Genomic DNA, 16,721 nt, shown 5'->3' with positions numbered 1-16,721 from the left:
ACCCTCCCTCTTGCAGGAACATCTCTTCTCTTCTCTTTTCAATTCCTAATTGAAAAAATCAAGTCCTGCCCTACATGTTTTCTTGTTCAAGACAACACTTTACCTTTACATTGTGTGTACGTTACAATAGGGAAGAAAAGACAATGACAACCTCTGTTTAATGTCGATAAAAAAACTAAAAAAACGTTCTATGATAACCATAGTTTCCGCAATGGAATAATTTTTATTTATTTATACTAGAATACTCTTTATTTAATGCATGACTAGGGCTATAGGGTGGTACTACAACTAAATGACCCAACAACTTTGATTAAAACATCAAATTATGAGAAAAATATTTTATGTTTTAATTTTTTTTTTAAATGAGGGAAGAACAAAACACTTAACTTGGTAAAATGATTTGGCATTAAAAGGCTAACTACAGTTACAGTACAAAACAAAATGCATACAAAAAAAAAAAGCTCACAGTAAAAATCATACATTGACTACACATCAATTATTAATATTTCGTTGGTCCTCTCTCTTTTTGTTTTGTTTTTTGTATGTGTTCATAATTTCTTTGTATGACAGTCTGGCCAAAAATTATGTCCGCACAATTTGGCATGTGTCATTGCGTTATCACAAATAAACACTTGACTCCAAGCACAACTACGCAATATGCTTACAAAATCATTAATAAATTTTTTTCAATATTTGAATAAAGGGTGAAAATGCCAATTTTCCTTGGCTGGACATCACTTTTGGCCACTACTGTATGTGTATTATTTTTGTATATTTATATTTTATGTGTATGTGTACATTTTATATGTGTATATTATTTGGTTGATCATTCAGCCTATTTTTTTATATGTTGTTTGCACCAGAATTTCCCCCACCTCCAAAACTACAATTTAACTATGGCTATTTGTGTATGATAACACTTTGTTAAATGATATGATCTTTTGAAATTATTTAGATTTTCAGATGTAAGGTAGGCTAAATGGTAAAAGTCTGGTTCAACAGAAACATCTAAGCTTTAAGTTACAGTTATTACCAAAATCTATATATGCACAGATCAATAATGCATGATGTCAGAGTGTGTTGCCTCATATACTTATATGGATTACATCAGAGTTAGATCAATTGCCTGATTTTGATATGCACCCTCCATGTTTTTGTTTTAGGGATTGTACAGCAAGCTCTTTAAGTACTGAGTCTTGTGCCATAGTCTTATAAAAACATGCCAACACCTGCTGCCTGCTCTAACAAACAAACAAAAAGCCCATGAGAAAGATTTATTTGACACATCTCTTAACTGTAGACTGTAGCCTTTGTGTTTTTGTTTTTTTTTGATCTGGCATGTGTAGGGCTGGTGAAGTGTTTGGTTTAATAAGGGTGGTAGATTAGAGTATCAGTTTCACTAAATTGATCCCACGGAGTAAACACTTAGGGAAAATTGATTGATTTCACACCTTATATTTCTACCTGAACAACTCATGTGTGGATGTGTTAGTGTGTTTACATTTTTTTTCCTTCTATGATTCATTAGTTCACCCACATTTTTTTTTTTTTCATCATTCGCTCATGTTGTGCCAAACCCATATGATTTTCTTTTTAAAATGAATATAATATTATAAACTGTTATATTTATTTATAACTTGCTTTCAGCCTTTGTTTTGACTATCCCAAATCCCCCAAATTAAAAGAGTCCTTTATGAAAAAAAAAAGGAATAGGAATGCTTCAAAGATTGTAAATTACTATAACATCCTAATGTATTAAATATTATCCTTGCATTATGCAAAAAAAAAAAAAAAAAGAAAAGAAAAGAAAAAGAAAAGAAAAATAATATTATTTTATTATTTCATATGTGAGGCTTTACACGGTTAGCCATATTATGTTTTTGTACAATGTTTAGTGCAGTTTGGATGTAAAATCTTTGGTTTTACCATGACCTATTAACGGGATAGGGATAGTTCATCCTGTAAGGAAAATTAAGTAATAATTTACTCACCCTGGTGTTGTTCTAATGCCATATGCCCTTCTTTCTTTTATGGGCCACAAAAGGAGATTATCATTATTTTTTTAAGTTCAGTTCGCGCTCGTCCATATAGCAGAGAATAGTCTATTCACTAGAAATCCACAAAAAGTATCTGTGTATTTTCTTCACTGAGTCAAATATCACCGAACCGGAATTCTGTTTGTCTGATGACAGTCAGAATGACAATGGACGGATGTGAACGCGATAACTTCTTGTTATGACGAACACAACGGATATATTCACCTCAGAGAAGAAGATACATGGGTTGTATTTCATGTCACGTTTTTTATTTAATCTTGATTTCTTACAACTTGTGTGCTTTTTCCGGGTGAGACGGAATAAACTGCGGCGCAGAGAAGAGCAACGGCTAAGTTCAAGAATTTTGTTAAATAAAACATTACATTTCGTTTTTTTTTAACCAAACCCTATCATATGCCCCCAGAACACTTGTAATATATATCCAAAGCGACTTACAAATGAGAACAATAGTCTGCTAAATGAATAAATGTAAATGTGAATATATATATAGCACTTGTCCCATGGGATCATTCTGTGATAATTTTGCATCTTTTTTAAAAAGCTTGATGCTGGTCGCTATTCACTGCCATTATATGGATGAGCGCGAGCGGGACATTTTCTAAAATTGCTACTTTTGTTGTCCATAAAAGAAAAAGGTTCTAATATGTATCATTTAGGTACTAATGTACACTTTTGGTACAAATATGTACAGTACCTTTAAGGTACTAATATGCATACTTTAGGGGTACAGCCTCAGTGACAGCTTTTGTACCTTTTGTATCTCTTTAAAACCATTCTCGGCTAGATTAACTCATTTATTGCGAACAGAATCAAATCAAGTCCCAGAAACAGTCTGATCTCCTCTAAAAGCAGCAGTATCTGTAAGTGTTGTGCATTGTGTGTGTTTCAGACGAGTGCGGTGCTGTGTTCAGGTGGATGTGCTCTGCTGGCGGTCAGCTCCCTGTTGGCCATCATCACCATCTTCCTGCCCGGTGGAGCCTGGGAGAGGAGGATCTGCACATTGGCAGGATACATGCAGATGGCTGCAGGTTAGTGTCCAGCTTACTATCTGACCTCTGATCAGCTCTTAAGCGCCAACCCCTAGAGGAACCATGCTGAGTAGCATTACATGACTGATCCTAGTCAGTTAAACCCTAATCCGAGCTTGAGACGGGACCCCCATAGACCATCTGAGGTAGGCCTATACTGCACACAGAAATGGCGAGAGCTGACCAAAATCTATGCAAGACTTGTAAAACCCCAACATATCTCTTTCCCACACTTCGCTTTGAAGAATGGCTTGACTTTTCCCTTTGATACACACACAACAGCAGAGATCTTCAGAAAGGAGCAGAGACCTTCCTTCTCTCACCTCCCGCTCAAATATCATGTGATACACTCTGGAGCTCTGCTAACTGCTTTGGGCGTAACATCTGAATTCTGTTGTGTTCACATTTGAAGTGTATTGTTCATTTTTTGGCAGAGCAGGGGAGGAATGATACAATTTGATATGCCGTGATATGAAGCACTTTAAGCTGAATTTAGGTGCTGTTTCATATTAGAAATGCAAAGATTCATGTTTCACCTTCATTAAATTGCATGAAGGAGTTTATTCAAACACTATTTGCAATCCAGATCACTTCTGGGGAAAATAACAGGTTAAGCTGGTTTCTGCAATATGGTTGCTGGTCCAAGGTGGTCTGCCAGTTCAAACCAACCTATCTAAAGGCTGTGACACATCAAGCCAAAGTTGGGCCAGTGTTCTACAGTTCTACACAGTCAGCACAATAGGCACCCTGTTGGCAGCTTTTTGTCCAGTTGAGCATGTTGTATCGTTGTTAGTAAATGAGAGAAATCTTTCTGGTGTGCGTTTTCCATACAACAACGTCACTCGCTGCTTAACTACCATAGTACGATGCATCGTTGAAGAAATCAACTAGCTAGTCATTACTGTTTCCCCGAAACCGGATTGTCGCATATTTGTCGTTCAACCACATTGGTTAATGATGTTATGTAGGTGGTGGAGTAATAACTTCTTTTAATGAACCTGTTTGAGATTGAATTAATGCTATGTCTTGCTGTAAATTACGGACATGTTATTTGAGGGCTAATTCTCTTTTTTTCTCAGTTATTTTGCTTTATTTCCAGATTTAATCATAGGCTTGTTCTTACGTACTAGAGCATGTACGCACATGCACACTCTTCAAAAACGGTGCTTTAAATCTCTTGACAAACTAAAAGACAGAAATTACATCTGTATGTATTCGAAATAAACGATATAGATTGTACTGAATGTCAGCTTGCTTATTTTGCTCAAGATACGGATTTATTAAGTCCATGTCATTTAAACAAGAAACACTATGCGTCCTACCACACCTCAAAAGTTCAACTTAGTGAACCAGTGCACGAGAAAAAAAAAGAGAAAATTATAAAAGCAAGCAAACAGTGAAGTCAAGATTGCACACAATGTTGAGCATTCCAAGATGCAAATATTTGCGTAACAACATGGCCGTCTGGAATGAAGAAAGTAAAGACCAACTGACCAACATGATTCATATTTAAAATGGTATGCAAGCTCTGCTTTGTTTAGTTCAATATCCACAATCCGAGTTTTGGTTTCCCTTTTTGGATGACTAATACAGACAGCTGCCACCTGCTGATATAGACAGTTATTTCATCTCATGCAGGCACACAATGTCTGTTCTAGTTGCCCATTGTCTGTTGTCTTTGCAGTGTGTTCAAGTGCAACTTTTTGGATGCAAACGCAGGCGACGTGAAACAACAACAAAGTCAGCTTTCGTCTGCAATAGTTCTTTGATGTCGGTTTGGTGTGTCATGGGCTAAAAATAATCTACCTGGCTGACTTCAACCCCTACCAGCTGGTAGTCCAGCCAGTCAACTAATCTGGACCAGCTTGGACCAACTATTGACCATAAATAATTAGTTTGGATCAGCTAGAAGCCATCAGAGGCACGATTTTGCAGGGTTGGCTTGAAAAAATGTGAATGTAATTAATGATTTTGGTTGCTATTTCCGAGACATTTCTTTTAAGGCCAATTCACACTGCACAGACAAACGCAAACAAACACGTTTGTTGGGTTTTGTTGGATCAGTGTGTTACCTCTGTCGGTGTCTGTTGGCTTGGGTCAGGGTTTGTTTTCAGTGTTTGTTGGTGTCTGTTGGGGCAGTGTGTATATGTCATTTTTCATAAAATTCTAAATCCAACGGCAGACTTGTTTGTTGGTGTTTGTTGGCGTTTGTCTGTGTGGTGTGAATTAGCCTTTATACACACACCCTCCACCATGATTATGCAGATATTTTCTGAACATGGAGAATTTTCAGACTAAACAGCCCATCCATCCTAACACACTTTGTTGCAGTGCACATCAGTCACAAAAGCTAAATTATTAAATAAAGAAAGAAGTGTTTGCTCTCAACGCAGGTTGCTAGGCAACAACCACCGGCTGAATGCTGTGATGGCACGATGAGGGCACTCGAAGATTTACTGGTCACAGTAAAAAGACAATTACAGCCCTTTAACACAGGTCAGCGGTTCAGGGGTGGCCACATGCCTCGTGCAGCGCTGGCCTTCATTCAACAGGCGAATACAGTGACAGTGACATGACGTGAAGGCCAAGTATGGTAACCCATACTCAGAATTTGTCCTCTGTATTTAACCCATCCAAGTTAGTACACACACATAGCAGTAGTGAGTAGTAAACACACACACCCAGAGCAGTGGGCAGCCATTTTGCTGTGGCGCCCGGGGAGTGATTGGGGTTTAGGTGTCTTGCTCAAGGGCACCTCAGTATTTTCCTGCAGGTATTGAGAATCGAACCCGCAACCGCCTGGTTACCAGTCTGACTTTTATAGTTTTATATACTTATATATACTTATATATACTTTTATATACTTCTTTATACTTAACAACACCATACTGGATCTACTTGCACAAAAGCAATGACAAGCACTCATGCTAAATAAATATGTTTATATGCAAGATACATGTATATTGGGAGCACTGATTTCCAATTTGTCCTTGATATTTTTGAGGCCTTGGAAGGTTTTATTGGATGTGGGAATACTGTATATTTAAATGCTTGTTTTAATTAAGCCTTTGGGCTCTACATTGATCATTACAGAGAAACCTTAAATAATTTTAAAATAAGTGCCTCGCACTGATTTATTTCCCTGTTCTAATTAGAAAGTAATGATATTTCCATAAAACTACTGTAATAATGGAGAATGTAAAAGGGCACAGGCTATAATGGACTGCATTGGTATTCTCTAAGCACTGACTGAAGCATCTTTTCAAGGATAAGACACTAGAAATCAACCTCATCTCAGATAGATGCCTTCATCCAAACAAACATGCCGTGTTCTTAAAAAGAAGAGGCTCACAGCAAGTTTTCGTTCTAAAATGTTTGCCGAATAAACTTTTTGAAGAAAGTTTTCTGCTCTAGTGGGAGAAAGTTTAGAAATTAATAAGCCTCTAAAGTTTGTGCATGTTTGCTTGAAGTCGAAAGACACATACTTGATGATTTTAAATATTTCATGTGCTGTTTTGCTCAATGAAAAGCGTTCTCTCATCATTGCTTTTAAAGTAGCAGTTCTTTTCCGTCAGTCAGACTGTCAGACTGAAATAAACTACAGTATAAAACAGATGTAATTCGACTATAATGCTCCAGCTCAGTGATTCCCATCCAGGGGTCTGTGTACCTCAGGAGGGGGTTTTGAATTCGACGTTAGAACATTTCTCTACAATGACCCCCTTAACTGTTAAAACTTGTGAAAGACAAACAAGCTCAGCTGTCTTATTATAGGGAGCTACTTCATGAATCTTTTTTCATGGGCAGTATCGGTTATTTTGTGTGAGTGATATAATTATAATGCCAATGAAGACCATAGGCTGGCATTATGCAAATTTGTTACAAACCTACGCACGTTCACGCAGAAGAAAGACTGGAATTACTGACGAGTCATTTCAGGCATTTCATAATCGGTTGTTTCTTTTGAGAGACAGACAATAAGATGATTTGCCTTGCATTTTGATCTTTGAAACTTTGCAGGCCTTTTACATTCACAAACAGCAATATTAAACTATTTTTGTTATAAAGTGGTTTGACATCAATTTTAAGAAGCGGCATGAGTGCTTTGTTTATGCAAAAAATAAATAAAACGTACTTTACGACTTTACTTGCAAAATATTAATCTTAAATTAATGTCTTGCATTAACATGCATGCGTCATGGTACTCTCGTGAATGCAGGTTGGAGATTAATAGTTTGTAAATAAAATAGTGGTTATGTTTTGGGGTTTTTTTTCGCATACAAAGCACTCGCGTCGCTTCATTAAAATTGAGGTTAATCCACTGGAGTCACATGGATTACTTTAATGATGTCTTCACTACCTTTCTGGGGCTTGAAAGTGGTAGTTGCGTTAGTGGAGGGACAGAAAGCTCCCAGATTTCATCAAAAATATCTTAATTTGTGTTCCGAAGATGAACTAAAGTCTTACAGGTTTGGAATGACATGAGGGTAAGTAATTAATGACATAATTTTCCCTTTTGAGTGAATTAACCCTTTAATGAACTAGATAGTATTTTGAAATAATACATTTTTAAAGATAATTTTTTCATTTTTTTTTATTTCAGACATGACTTGGCCTTCATAGACTTGAAACTTAACTTGGACTCTTTATAAATAACTTATAAACATGTCTTCTCTGTTGATCAAGATTTATTATTGGTTGTCTACTGATGTATCAGATTGTCTTTCCTCTGTGCCTGTGTTTCCTGAATCCAGATTAATTATTGTAAATCACACTACACCTGCCTCATATGAAATCCTTCTTGCACTGATGCAATATAAACCATCTCATAAACATTGGAGAGTCTGCCGCTTTGTCTACATTATGTCCCGCACAAGGGTAAGAAAAACAACTCCGTCTGGTTTGCAAACTCAATGTAATTTTAGAGCAGTGCACATAATAAGAAATTTTACATTCTGGTGTGTTCACTCCCCCCCCCCCCCAGTGTCTTTATAAACGGGTTATTGTATAGCTAAAATATGGATGCGAAGATCACAGGAGAGAGTGTTTGTTTGCTGATGTGAAATGAGGGAACAAAAGCATAATGGCCCTGTGAAAACAATGAAGGTATTATGCAGAGGAAATGATAGCAGAGCTGCATTTAATTTAATGATGGCAACTTCACAGTTATTCACAACAAACAAGAGCCTCTTTTGGCACTTGATGACTCGTGTGTGTGTGTGTGTTTGTGTGTGTGTGTGTGTGTGTGTGTGTGTGTGTGTGTGTGTGTGTGTGTGTGTGTGTGTGATTGTTAGCATTATGATATATACATGATGCAAATGAAGTTTGAAGAAGTAATTTGCTTTGAAACAAACTTGAGTAAACAATGTAAGAGTGAGTGGAGAGAATATTGAATCAGTCAGTGACCTTTCTCTCACTCTTTTGTTGAGTCCCTGATAAATTGATGCCCTTCTTCAATGCCAAACTTGTAAGACATCTGAGAGAATTCGCCTTGACTCAAAACTGAAAAGGTAAAAAGAAACGATAAATGATGTAAGATGTTTACAGGAATGTCTTGATGGAAATATTGAGTTGCGTGATCTGCTTTCCTCAGGATGTTATTTTTAGTTGAGCGGTTCCCTTTCAAGGGAACTCCCGTTGCGTCGAGAAAATGACGCTGTGGGAACGCTTTGCGTGATGACGTCTTGAAGCACATGTAAAATCAGTCCAATGGTGTGGCGGAACGTCAGAGGCGGGTGACGTCACGTACCAGGAAACTATAAAAGCCGGCCCAAAACAGAAAACGAAAGCTTTCTGAGTCTTCAGTTGCGCTCTGTGTTGAAATCTGTCCTTGTTATTTGGTGTTGTCTGTCTCTATATATATATATATTGATTCAGTTATGGCGAGCAAGCAGCAGTATCGAGTGTGTGTCCATCCCTGCCCGCGTTATTTAACGGGAGGTGACACACACACTCTTTGTGTTGTTTGTTTGGGAGAGGAGCATGCCCAGTCAGCACTCGAGGGTGGTGACTGTGAGCATTGCTGTGCGCTTCCATTGCGTACGCTCCGATCCCGTTTGGCTCGGTTCAATCCCGACCACGTTCCCCAGGGCTCGGGTCCCGCCGCGGCTGAGGCTCGGCGGCGATCTCAGACCTGGGGTTCGCAAATGGATCTGTCAGTGGATGTTGAGACGGGCTCTGCCTTATCTCAGCATCAATCTGACAGATCCAGTGCCTCTCATCAGGGTGCGGAAGCACGCGCTGCGGTTTCTTCCCCCCTGATAGAGGCACCAATACTGCAATTGTCCAGCTCTGAGGAGTTGGATGTTGTGAGTGTTGAAGCTGAGTCTGAGGATTCGCCACCTCAGTCTCATGCGTTTGAGGAACTGCTCGATGTGATTACTAGAGCAGTTGACAGACTTTCTATTGAGTGGCCAGAGGATAGGCAGGACGTTCGCTCGAAAAGTAAGCTCGACGAACGCTTCCTGCCATCTCGTGCTCAGCCTCAGCGAAGAAGCCTGCCGTTTTTCCCCGATCTCCACACCGAGGTGTCGAGATCGTGGGGAAAACCGGTTTCATACAGAGTTTATGCACCACAAACATCTCATTATTCATCTATTCAGAAATATAAAGATTATGGTTATGGGGAGATGCCGAAGGTGGAGGAGACGCTTGCGAGCTATCTCTCTCCAGCAACGGCATCTTCCCTGAAAGCTCCTTCACTTCCCTCTAAACCAGTAAAATATACTTCATCCCTGGTTCATAAATCCTATGCAGCCGCTGGTCAAGCAGCAGCGTGTCTGCATACGATGTCCATTATGCAAGCATATCAAGCAGAATTATTGGGGGATTTAGAGGAGGGCGGGGGAATTGGTCCCGATACAGTGGCTGAACTACGCAGAGCCACAGATTTGTCTCTCAGGGCCACCAAGGAGACCGCTAAATCAATCGGGCGGTCTATGGCAGCCCTGGTGGCCACTGAGAGGCATCTGTGGCTCAACCTGAGTGATATTAAAGAGAAAGAAAAACATGTTCTTTTAGATGCTCCGGTTTCCACTGTGGGTTTATTTGGCGATGCAGTAAACAGTGCAGTAGCTAAATCTCAAGAAGCTGCTAAACAGGCAGCTGCATTGCAGAAACTTCTCCCCCGCCGTTCTTTCTATGAGGCTGCTGAGCGGGAGCAGCCTCACTCCTCTAAAAAGAGCGCTGAGCACCGTGCCACTCAAAAACAGAGCGTTTCCTCCCGTGCTCCCCCACAAAAACCTCGGGGACACGGAGGGCGCGCTCAAACCCAGCAGTCTTCGAGGGGTAGAACGGATCTGCGGACCGTTATTACCGCCAAGAAGGCTGCTGGGAAAAAGTCCTGACGTCCGAGGACCCAGGACAAATGAGGGTAGTCCCCCCCGAAGTAGAGCGGTTAACACCTCATTTTACGGTGCCCGTCTCTCTTCGGTGCCCTCAGGGGGCCGTTCTGCCAACCCTGCCACCTCTGGTGTTACAGGGCGCAGCGGTCTCCGGCGAGCACATATCTCAAGGTCCACCCGGAAACGTAGTGGCCTCGGGATGCCCGCCCCCTCCGAGGAGGGTGCTAGAGCAGTCTGTTCGGTCGTTCCCTGCCGGTTCGCCGTTACAGGGCGTCGAACCGACTACTCAACAGCAACAAAATCCAGAAACCAGTCTCGAGAGGCTGGTACCTCTAGTAGAATCTTTGACAGCGTGGAAGCTACTGTCAAATGTTTCTCGTTGGGTCCTGCAGACCGTGGAAAAAGGGTATCAGATACAATTCAAGAAACGCCCACCTCGGTTTATGGGGGTCCTGCCCACAGTGGTGGGCCCCGAGCAGGTTCTGGTTATGGAACAGGAAGTGAACACTCTGTTAGAGAAAGGGGCCATAGAATATGTACCTCCCTCCAGCAGGGAAACCGGGTTTTACAGCCGGTACTTCATAGTTCCAAAAAAGGACGGGGGATTGCGTCCCATTTTAGATCTTCGAGTTCTGAACGAGACAGTCATGCAGCTCAAGTTCAAAATGTTAACATTGAGGCAGATCGTGCCACAGATCAGGTCCGAGGACTGGTTTGTCACGATAGACCTCAAGGACGCATATTTCCACATATCCATCCGTCCGTGTCATTGGAAGTTCCTGAGGTTTGCTTTCGGGGGCAAAGCATACCAATATCGAGTTCTTCCATTCGGCCTAGCTTTATCACCCCGCACTTTCACCAAATGCATGGATGCAGCTCTGGCGCCACTGCGCCTCCAGGGTATTCGCATTATGAACTACATCGACGATTGGTTGATTTTAGCTCATTCGCATCAGATGGCGGTGCAACATCGAGATGTTGTTCTCGCCCACATGAAAGAGTTGGGGTTACGGCTGAACGCCAAGAAGAGTGTGCTTTCTCCATTACAGAGGACCACTTTTCTAGGCGTGGTTTGGGATTCTGTGTCGATGCAGGCGCGCCTGTCACCGCCACGGATAGATTCCATCCTTGCAGCTGTGAAAAGTGTAAAGCTAGGCCAGCTACTCACTGTCAAACAGTTCCAGAGACTGTTGGGTCTCATGGCAGCAGCTTCCAACGTGATACCTTTTGGACTGCTACACATGAGGCCCCTGCAGTGGTGGCTCAGGACCAGGGGGTTTTCCCCGAGGGGCAACCCATTTCGCACAATCAAGGTCACGCGGCGATGCCTACGTGCCTTGGTTATGTGGAAGAAGCCTTGGTTCCTGTCCCAGGGCCCAGTGTTGGGAGCTCCTTGTCGTCGCAAATTGCTAACGACGGATGCTTCCCTCACGGGCTGGGGAGCGATCCTGGAGGGTCGCTCGGCTCAAGGTCTGTGGGAAGACCATCATCGTTCCTGGCATATCAATCGCCTAGAGATGTTAGCTGTCTTCCGGGCTCTGAGGAGCTTTATCACAGATCTCAGGGGGCACCATGTGTTAGTACATACGGACAACACATCGGTAGTCGCCTATATCAACCACCAAGGGGGTTTGCGCTCGCGCCCGTTATCCAACTTGGCACGCCATATCCTCTTGTGGTCCCAGGGGAAGTTACTGTCACTCAGGGCAGCTTACATCCCCGGGGTACAGAATATAGGAGCAGACACTCTGTCGAGGCAGGGGCCGAGGCCCGGGGAATGGAGGCTCCACCCCGAGGTGGTGGAGCTGATATGGAGGGAGTTTGGCCAAGCACAAGTGGATCTGTTTGCGTCTCGAGAGACGTCTCACTGTCCACTTTGGTTCTCCCTCACGCATCCAGCTCCTCTCGGACTGGATGCTATGGTACAGACGTGGCCGAGGCTACGTCTGTACGCCTTTCCCCCAGTTGCTCTGCTCCCGGGAGTTCTGGAAAGAGTTCGCAGGGACCGGGTCCATCTACTTCTTATAGCCCCGCGCTGGCCGGGCAGAGTATGGTTTCCCGATCTTGTGTCCCTCCTCGACGGGCATCCTCTGGAGTTACCCGTCAGGAGGGACCTTCTGTCCCAGGCAGAGGGCTCGATATTTCACCCTCGGCCAGAACTGTGGAATCTGTGGGCTTGGCCTCTGAGGGGGCCCAGCTCATAGAGTCAGGTCTCTCAACCGAGGTTGTTGAGACCATTCTACAATCCAGAGCTCCCTCCACGAGGAAACTTTATGCCCTGAAGTGGAGAGTATTCACTTCCTGGTGTAGTGACCGTCGGTTGGATCCAGTCCACTGCCCAATTGGTACAGTGCTGGAGTTCCTGCAGGACCGGTTCACTGCAGGTCTGACCCCGTCCACTTTAAAGGTTTATGTGGCGGCCATAGGTGCTTACCACATTCCTTTGGGTGGAATGTCTGTGGGGAAAGACCCTCTGGTATCTCGTTTCCTTCGTGGCACTTGGAGGCTGAGGCCTGCAGTTCGCTCGAGGGTGCCACCTTGGGATTTGTCCTTTGTGCTACAAGGCTTATCCCAGGCCCCCTTTGAGCCCATTGAGGAGGTTCCTGAGAAGTTTCTTACTCTGAAAGCTCTTTTCCTTCTGGCTATTTCTTCTCTTAAGAGAATAGGGGATCTTCAAGCATTGTCGGTGGCTCCGTCATGCTTAGAGTTTGCTCCGGGTATGGTTAAAGCGTTCCTTCATCCGAGACCGGGTTATGTCCCCAAGGTCCCCACTAATGTGGCTAGACCTATTGTTCTGCAGGCTTTCTGTCCTCCTCCCTTTCAAAATGCTGACCAGGAGGCTAATAATTTGCTTTGCCCTGTGCGGGCGTTAGACGCTTACGTCCACAGAGCTGCCCTGTGGCGTAAAAGTGATCAATTATTTGTGTGCTTTGGGTCCCCTAACAAAGGGGGCCCGGTGTCTAAGCAAAGGATGAGCAAGTGGGTGGTCGAGGCTATCTCACTTGCTTATGAGGCGGCTGGGCAGCCTTCTCCTTTGGCTGTCCGGTCGCACTCGACGAGGAGTATGGCGGCCTCTAAGGCCCTTATTTCAGGAGTTTCTTTACAGGACGTCTGTGATGCGGCAGGCTGGTCCTCACCGCACACTTTCGTCAGGTTTTACTCTCTGGATCTAGACTCTGCTCCAGGGTCTCATGTTTTGTCTTCCTAGTGCTGCTCTACGGATTTCACACAGGACAGACATTTGTAGCTATGGAGGCGTTGGTATAGACGTTCCCACAGCGTCATTTTCTCGACGCAACGGGAGTTCCCTTGAAAGGGAACGCCTCGGTTACGACTGTAACCTCGGTTCCCTGAAGAGGGAACGAGCGTTGCGTCGCCCTGCCATATCTCCTTCATGCCTGTCAGCTCGACTTCAGACTTTTACGAAGCTTTCGTTTTCTGTTTTGGGCCGGCTTTTATAGTTTCCTGGTACGTGACGTCACCCGCCTCTGACGTTCCGCCACACCATTGGACTGATTTTACATGTGCTTCAAGACGTCATCACGCAAAGCGTTCCCACAGCGTCATTTTCTCGACGCAACGCTCGTTCCCTCTTCAGGGAACCGAGGTTACAGTCGTAACCGAGGCGTTTTATGGATGTCCGTCTGCCCTCCTGTGTGAAATGAAATAGACGGTCACAGAACACAGTGTCCAGTGAGTGTCAACCAGGGATGAATGGTCTGTCTGTGTGTATATGTGTGTGTGTGTGTGTGTGCGCCTACTTCACTAAATTTTGACAAACTTGTACCCAAAAGTGAGCTAAACCTGACAAAATGTCAAAATGTGTTAGGTTATAGTGTTTATACCCAGCTGTATGAAACAATAGAAGTCAATGGAATATTTACCATTTAGCTAGCCAAGTAAATGTGTGTGTATGTGTGTGTGTGTACTTACTGTACGTAACTATATTTTGGGGACAAATTTGTACCCAGAAGTGTCCAAAACCTGACAAAATCTTCAAAAACCTCACTTTAGGGATGTCCTAATTTGTAAATATGTTATAAAAATAAAGTAATTAAAGTTTTTATTTTTATGTAAAAATGCAGAATGTTTTCTGTGATGGGTAGGTTTAGGCCAGGGTAGGGTTAGTGTAAGGGGATAGAATATACAGTTTGCACAGAATAAAAACCATTATGTCTATGTAATGTCCCCATTTAGATAGCTAAGTAGACATGTGTGTGTGTGTGTGTGTGTGTGTGTGTGTGCTCCTCTGGGTGAGGGTGCATGTGAACTGGACACACTACAGCTTAGACATATTTGCAGCTTCTCCAAAGATATAGAGACTGAGAGAAAGAGACTAGATACAGAGATAGAGACTTCCAGCTCACTTTGAAAGATTGATTGTAATGGAAAAGTATGGCAATCTCTTTCCCTCGTTCATTTGACAGGGTTTTTGTTTCTGTGCTGGACTAAAGCTCCAGTCGAGTCTTGTACTCAAGCACTCAGTCATGGATGCCAACCTTCATCTCAAGAATTAAACATCTGAACTTTAATGATTTCACACTTAGCCTAACCGTACCCAACTAACCGAACTAACTATAATTCAAAATTTTATTAAAAAAAGCAGGGATGCACCAATATTTCAAGTGTGGCCGATAATGATAATTAGCCGATTACGCTAATAATAATTTTCATGTTATGGTCAATAAATGATAAAAGGCTTATATTGAGAAAGTATTCAAACCCCTTCATTTTTTTCACATTTTTTATTTTGCTGCCTTATGTTAAACTACTTTAAATAAAAACATTAATCTAAACTCCATAATGACAAAGCAAAAAACAGATCTGTGACAATTTTGCTAATTTATTCAAAAGGAAAAACTGGTTACATGGTTAAAGGACCTTTACATCCTCAAGTCTTTTTGGGCATGATGTGATAAGCTTTGCACAGCTGCTTTTGGTGATTTTCTGCCATTCTTCTCCTCATCCTCTCAAGCTCTGTCAGGTTGGATCGTGAACGTTGCTGGACAGCCATTTTCAGGTTTCTCCAGAGATGTTTGATTGGGTTCAAGCCCAGACTCTGGCTGGGCCACTCAAGGACATTCACAGAGTTGTCCATAAGCCACTCTTGCATTGTCTTAGCTGTGTGCTTTGGGTCATTGTCTTGTTGGAAGGCGAACCTTCTGCCTAGTCCGAGGTTCTGAATGCTCTGGACTAGGTTTTCATTAAGGCTAACGCTATATTTTGTTGCGTTGAGCTTTCCTTCTACTCTGACAAGTCCCCCAGTCCCTGCCGCTGAAAAACCTCCCCACAGCATGATGCTGCTACACCTACACTTTACTGTCGGGATGGTGTTGTGCAGGTGATGAGCAGTGCCTGGTTTCCTCCATACATGATGCTTGGAACTGAGGTTCATCAGATCAGACCAGAGAATATTGTTTCTCACAGTCTGAGAGAGTCCTTTAGGTGCTTTTTTTTGCAAATTCCAAGTGGGTTTTCATGCATCTTCACTGAGGAGGGACTTGAGTCTGGCCACTGTGCCATACATCCCAGATTGGTGGAGTGTTGCAGTGATGTTTGTCCTTCTGTAAGTGTCTCGCATCTCCATATATGATCATGGAGCTCAACCAGAGTGACCATCAGCTTCTTGGTCACCACTCTAACCAAGTCCCTTCTCCATTGATTTCTCAGTTTGACTCTACGAAGAATTCTGTCTGTCCCAAACTTCTTCCATTAAGGATTATGAAGGCTACATGCTTCTGTGTACCTTCAATACAGCAGAATTTTTTGTAGTCTTACTCAGATCTGTGTCTTCACACAATATCTCTGAACGCTACAGTTCCTTTGACCTCATGGCTTGTTTTTTGCTCTGATTTACATTTTCAGATTTTATTGAGAGGTGTGTGCCTTTCCAAATCATACCCATTCAATTGAATTTGCCACAGGTTAACTCCATCAAAGTGTAGTAACATCTACAAGCGAAATTGGACTGCTCTTGAGCTAAATTTCAAGTGTTTCAGAAAAGGGTGTGAATACTTATGCAATGTATTTATTTCAGTTTTTTTTTTATATTTAATAAATGTACAAAGTTATCACAAATATTATTTTTTTTATTACATTTTTTTTGCTTTGTCATTATGGTGTATGGAGTTTAGTTACATTTTTTTAATTTTTTTTATTTAAAGTAGATGAACATAAGGCAGAAACATAAGGGGCCCTATCTTGCACCCAGCGCAATTGACTTTGTACACCGACGCATGTATCATTCCTATTTTGCACCCACGCACAGCCGACTTTTCCCTCCACAGACGCAC

The 16,721-nt window shown here is 42.5% G+C and overlaps 1 protein-coding gene across 1 annotated transcript in view; it reads left to right on the top strand.

The window, feature by feature from the left end:
* Nucleotides 1–16,721, top strand: part of lhfpl7 (LHFPL tetraspan subfamily member 7) — a 166,662-nt gene that overhangs the window by 51,816 nt on the left and 98,125 nt on the right. Inside the window, exon 3 of the mRNA XM_082171018.1 lies at nt 2,947–3,085. Coding sequence (XP_082027144.1) covers nt 2,947–3,085 — 139 coding nt within the window. The remainder of the gene's footprint in view (nt 1–2,946; nt 3,086–16,721) is intronic.

The sequence above is a fragment of the Leuciscus leuciscus genome (assembly GCF_965113295.1).
Source record: "Leuciscus leuciscus genome assembly, chromosome: 5".
NCBI classification, from domain to species: Eukaryota; Metazoa; Chordata; class Actinopteri; order Cypriniformes; family Leuciscidae; genus Leuciscus; species Leuciscus leuciscus.
Note: the sequence above shows the minus strand (reverse complement) of the source record. Positions and strands in the feature narration are given on the sequence as shown.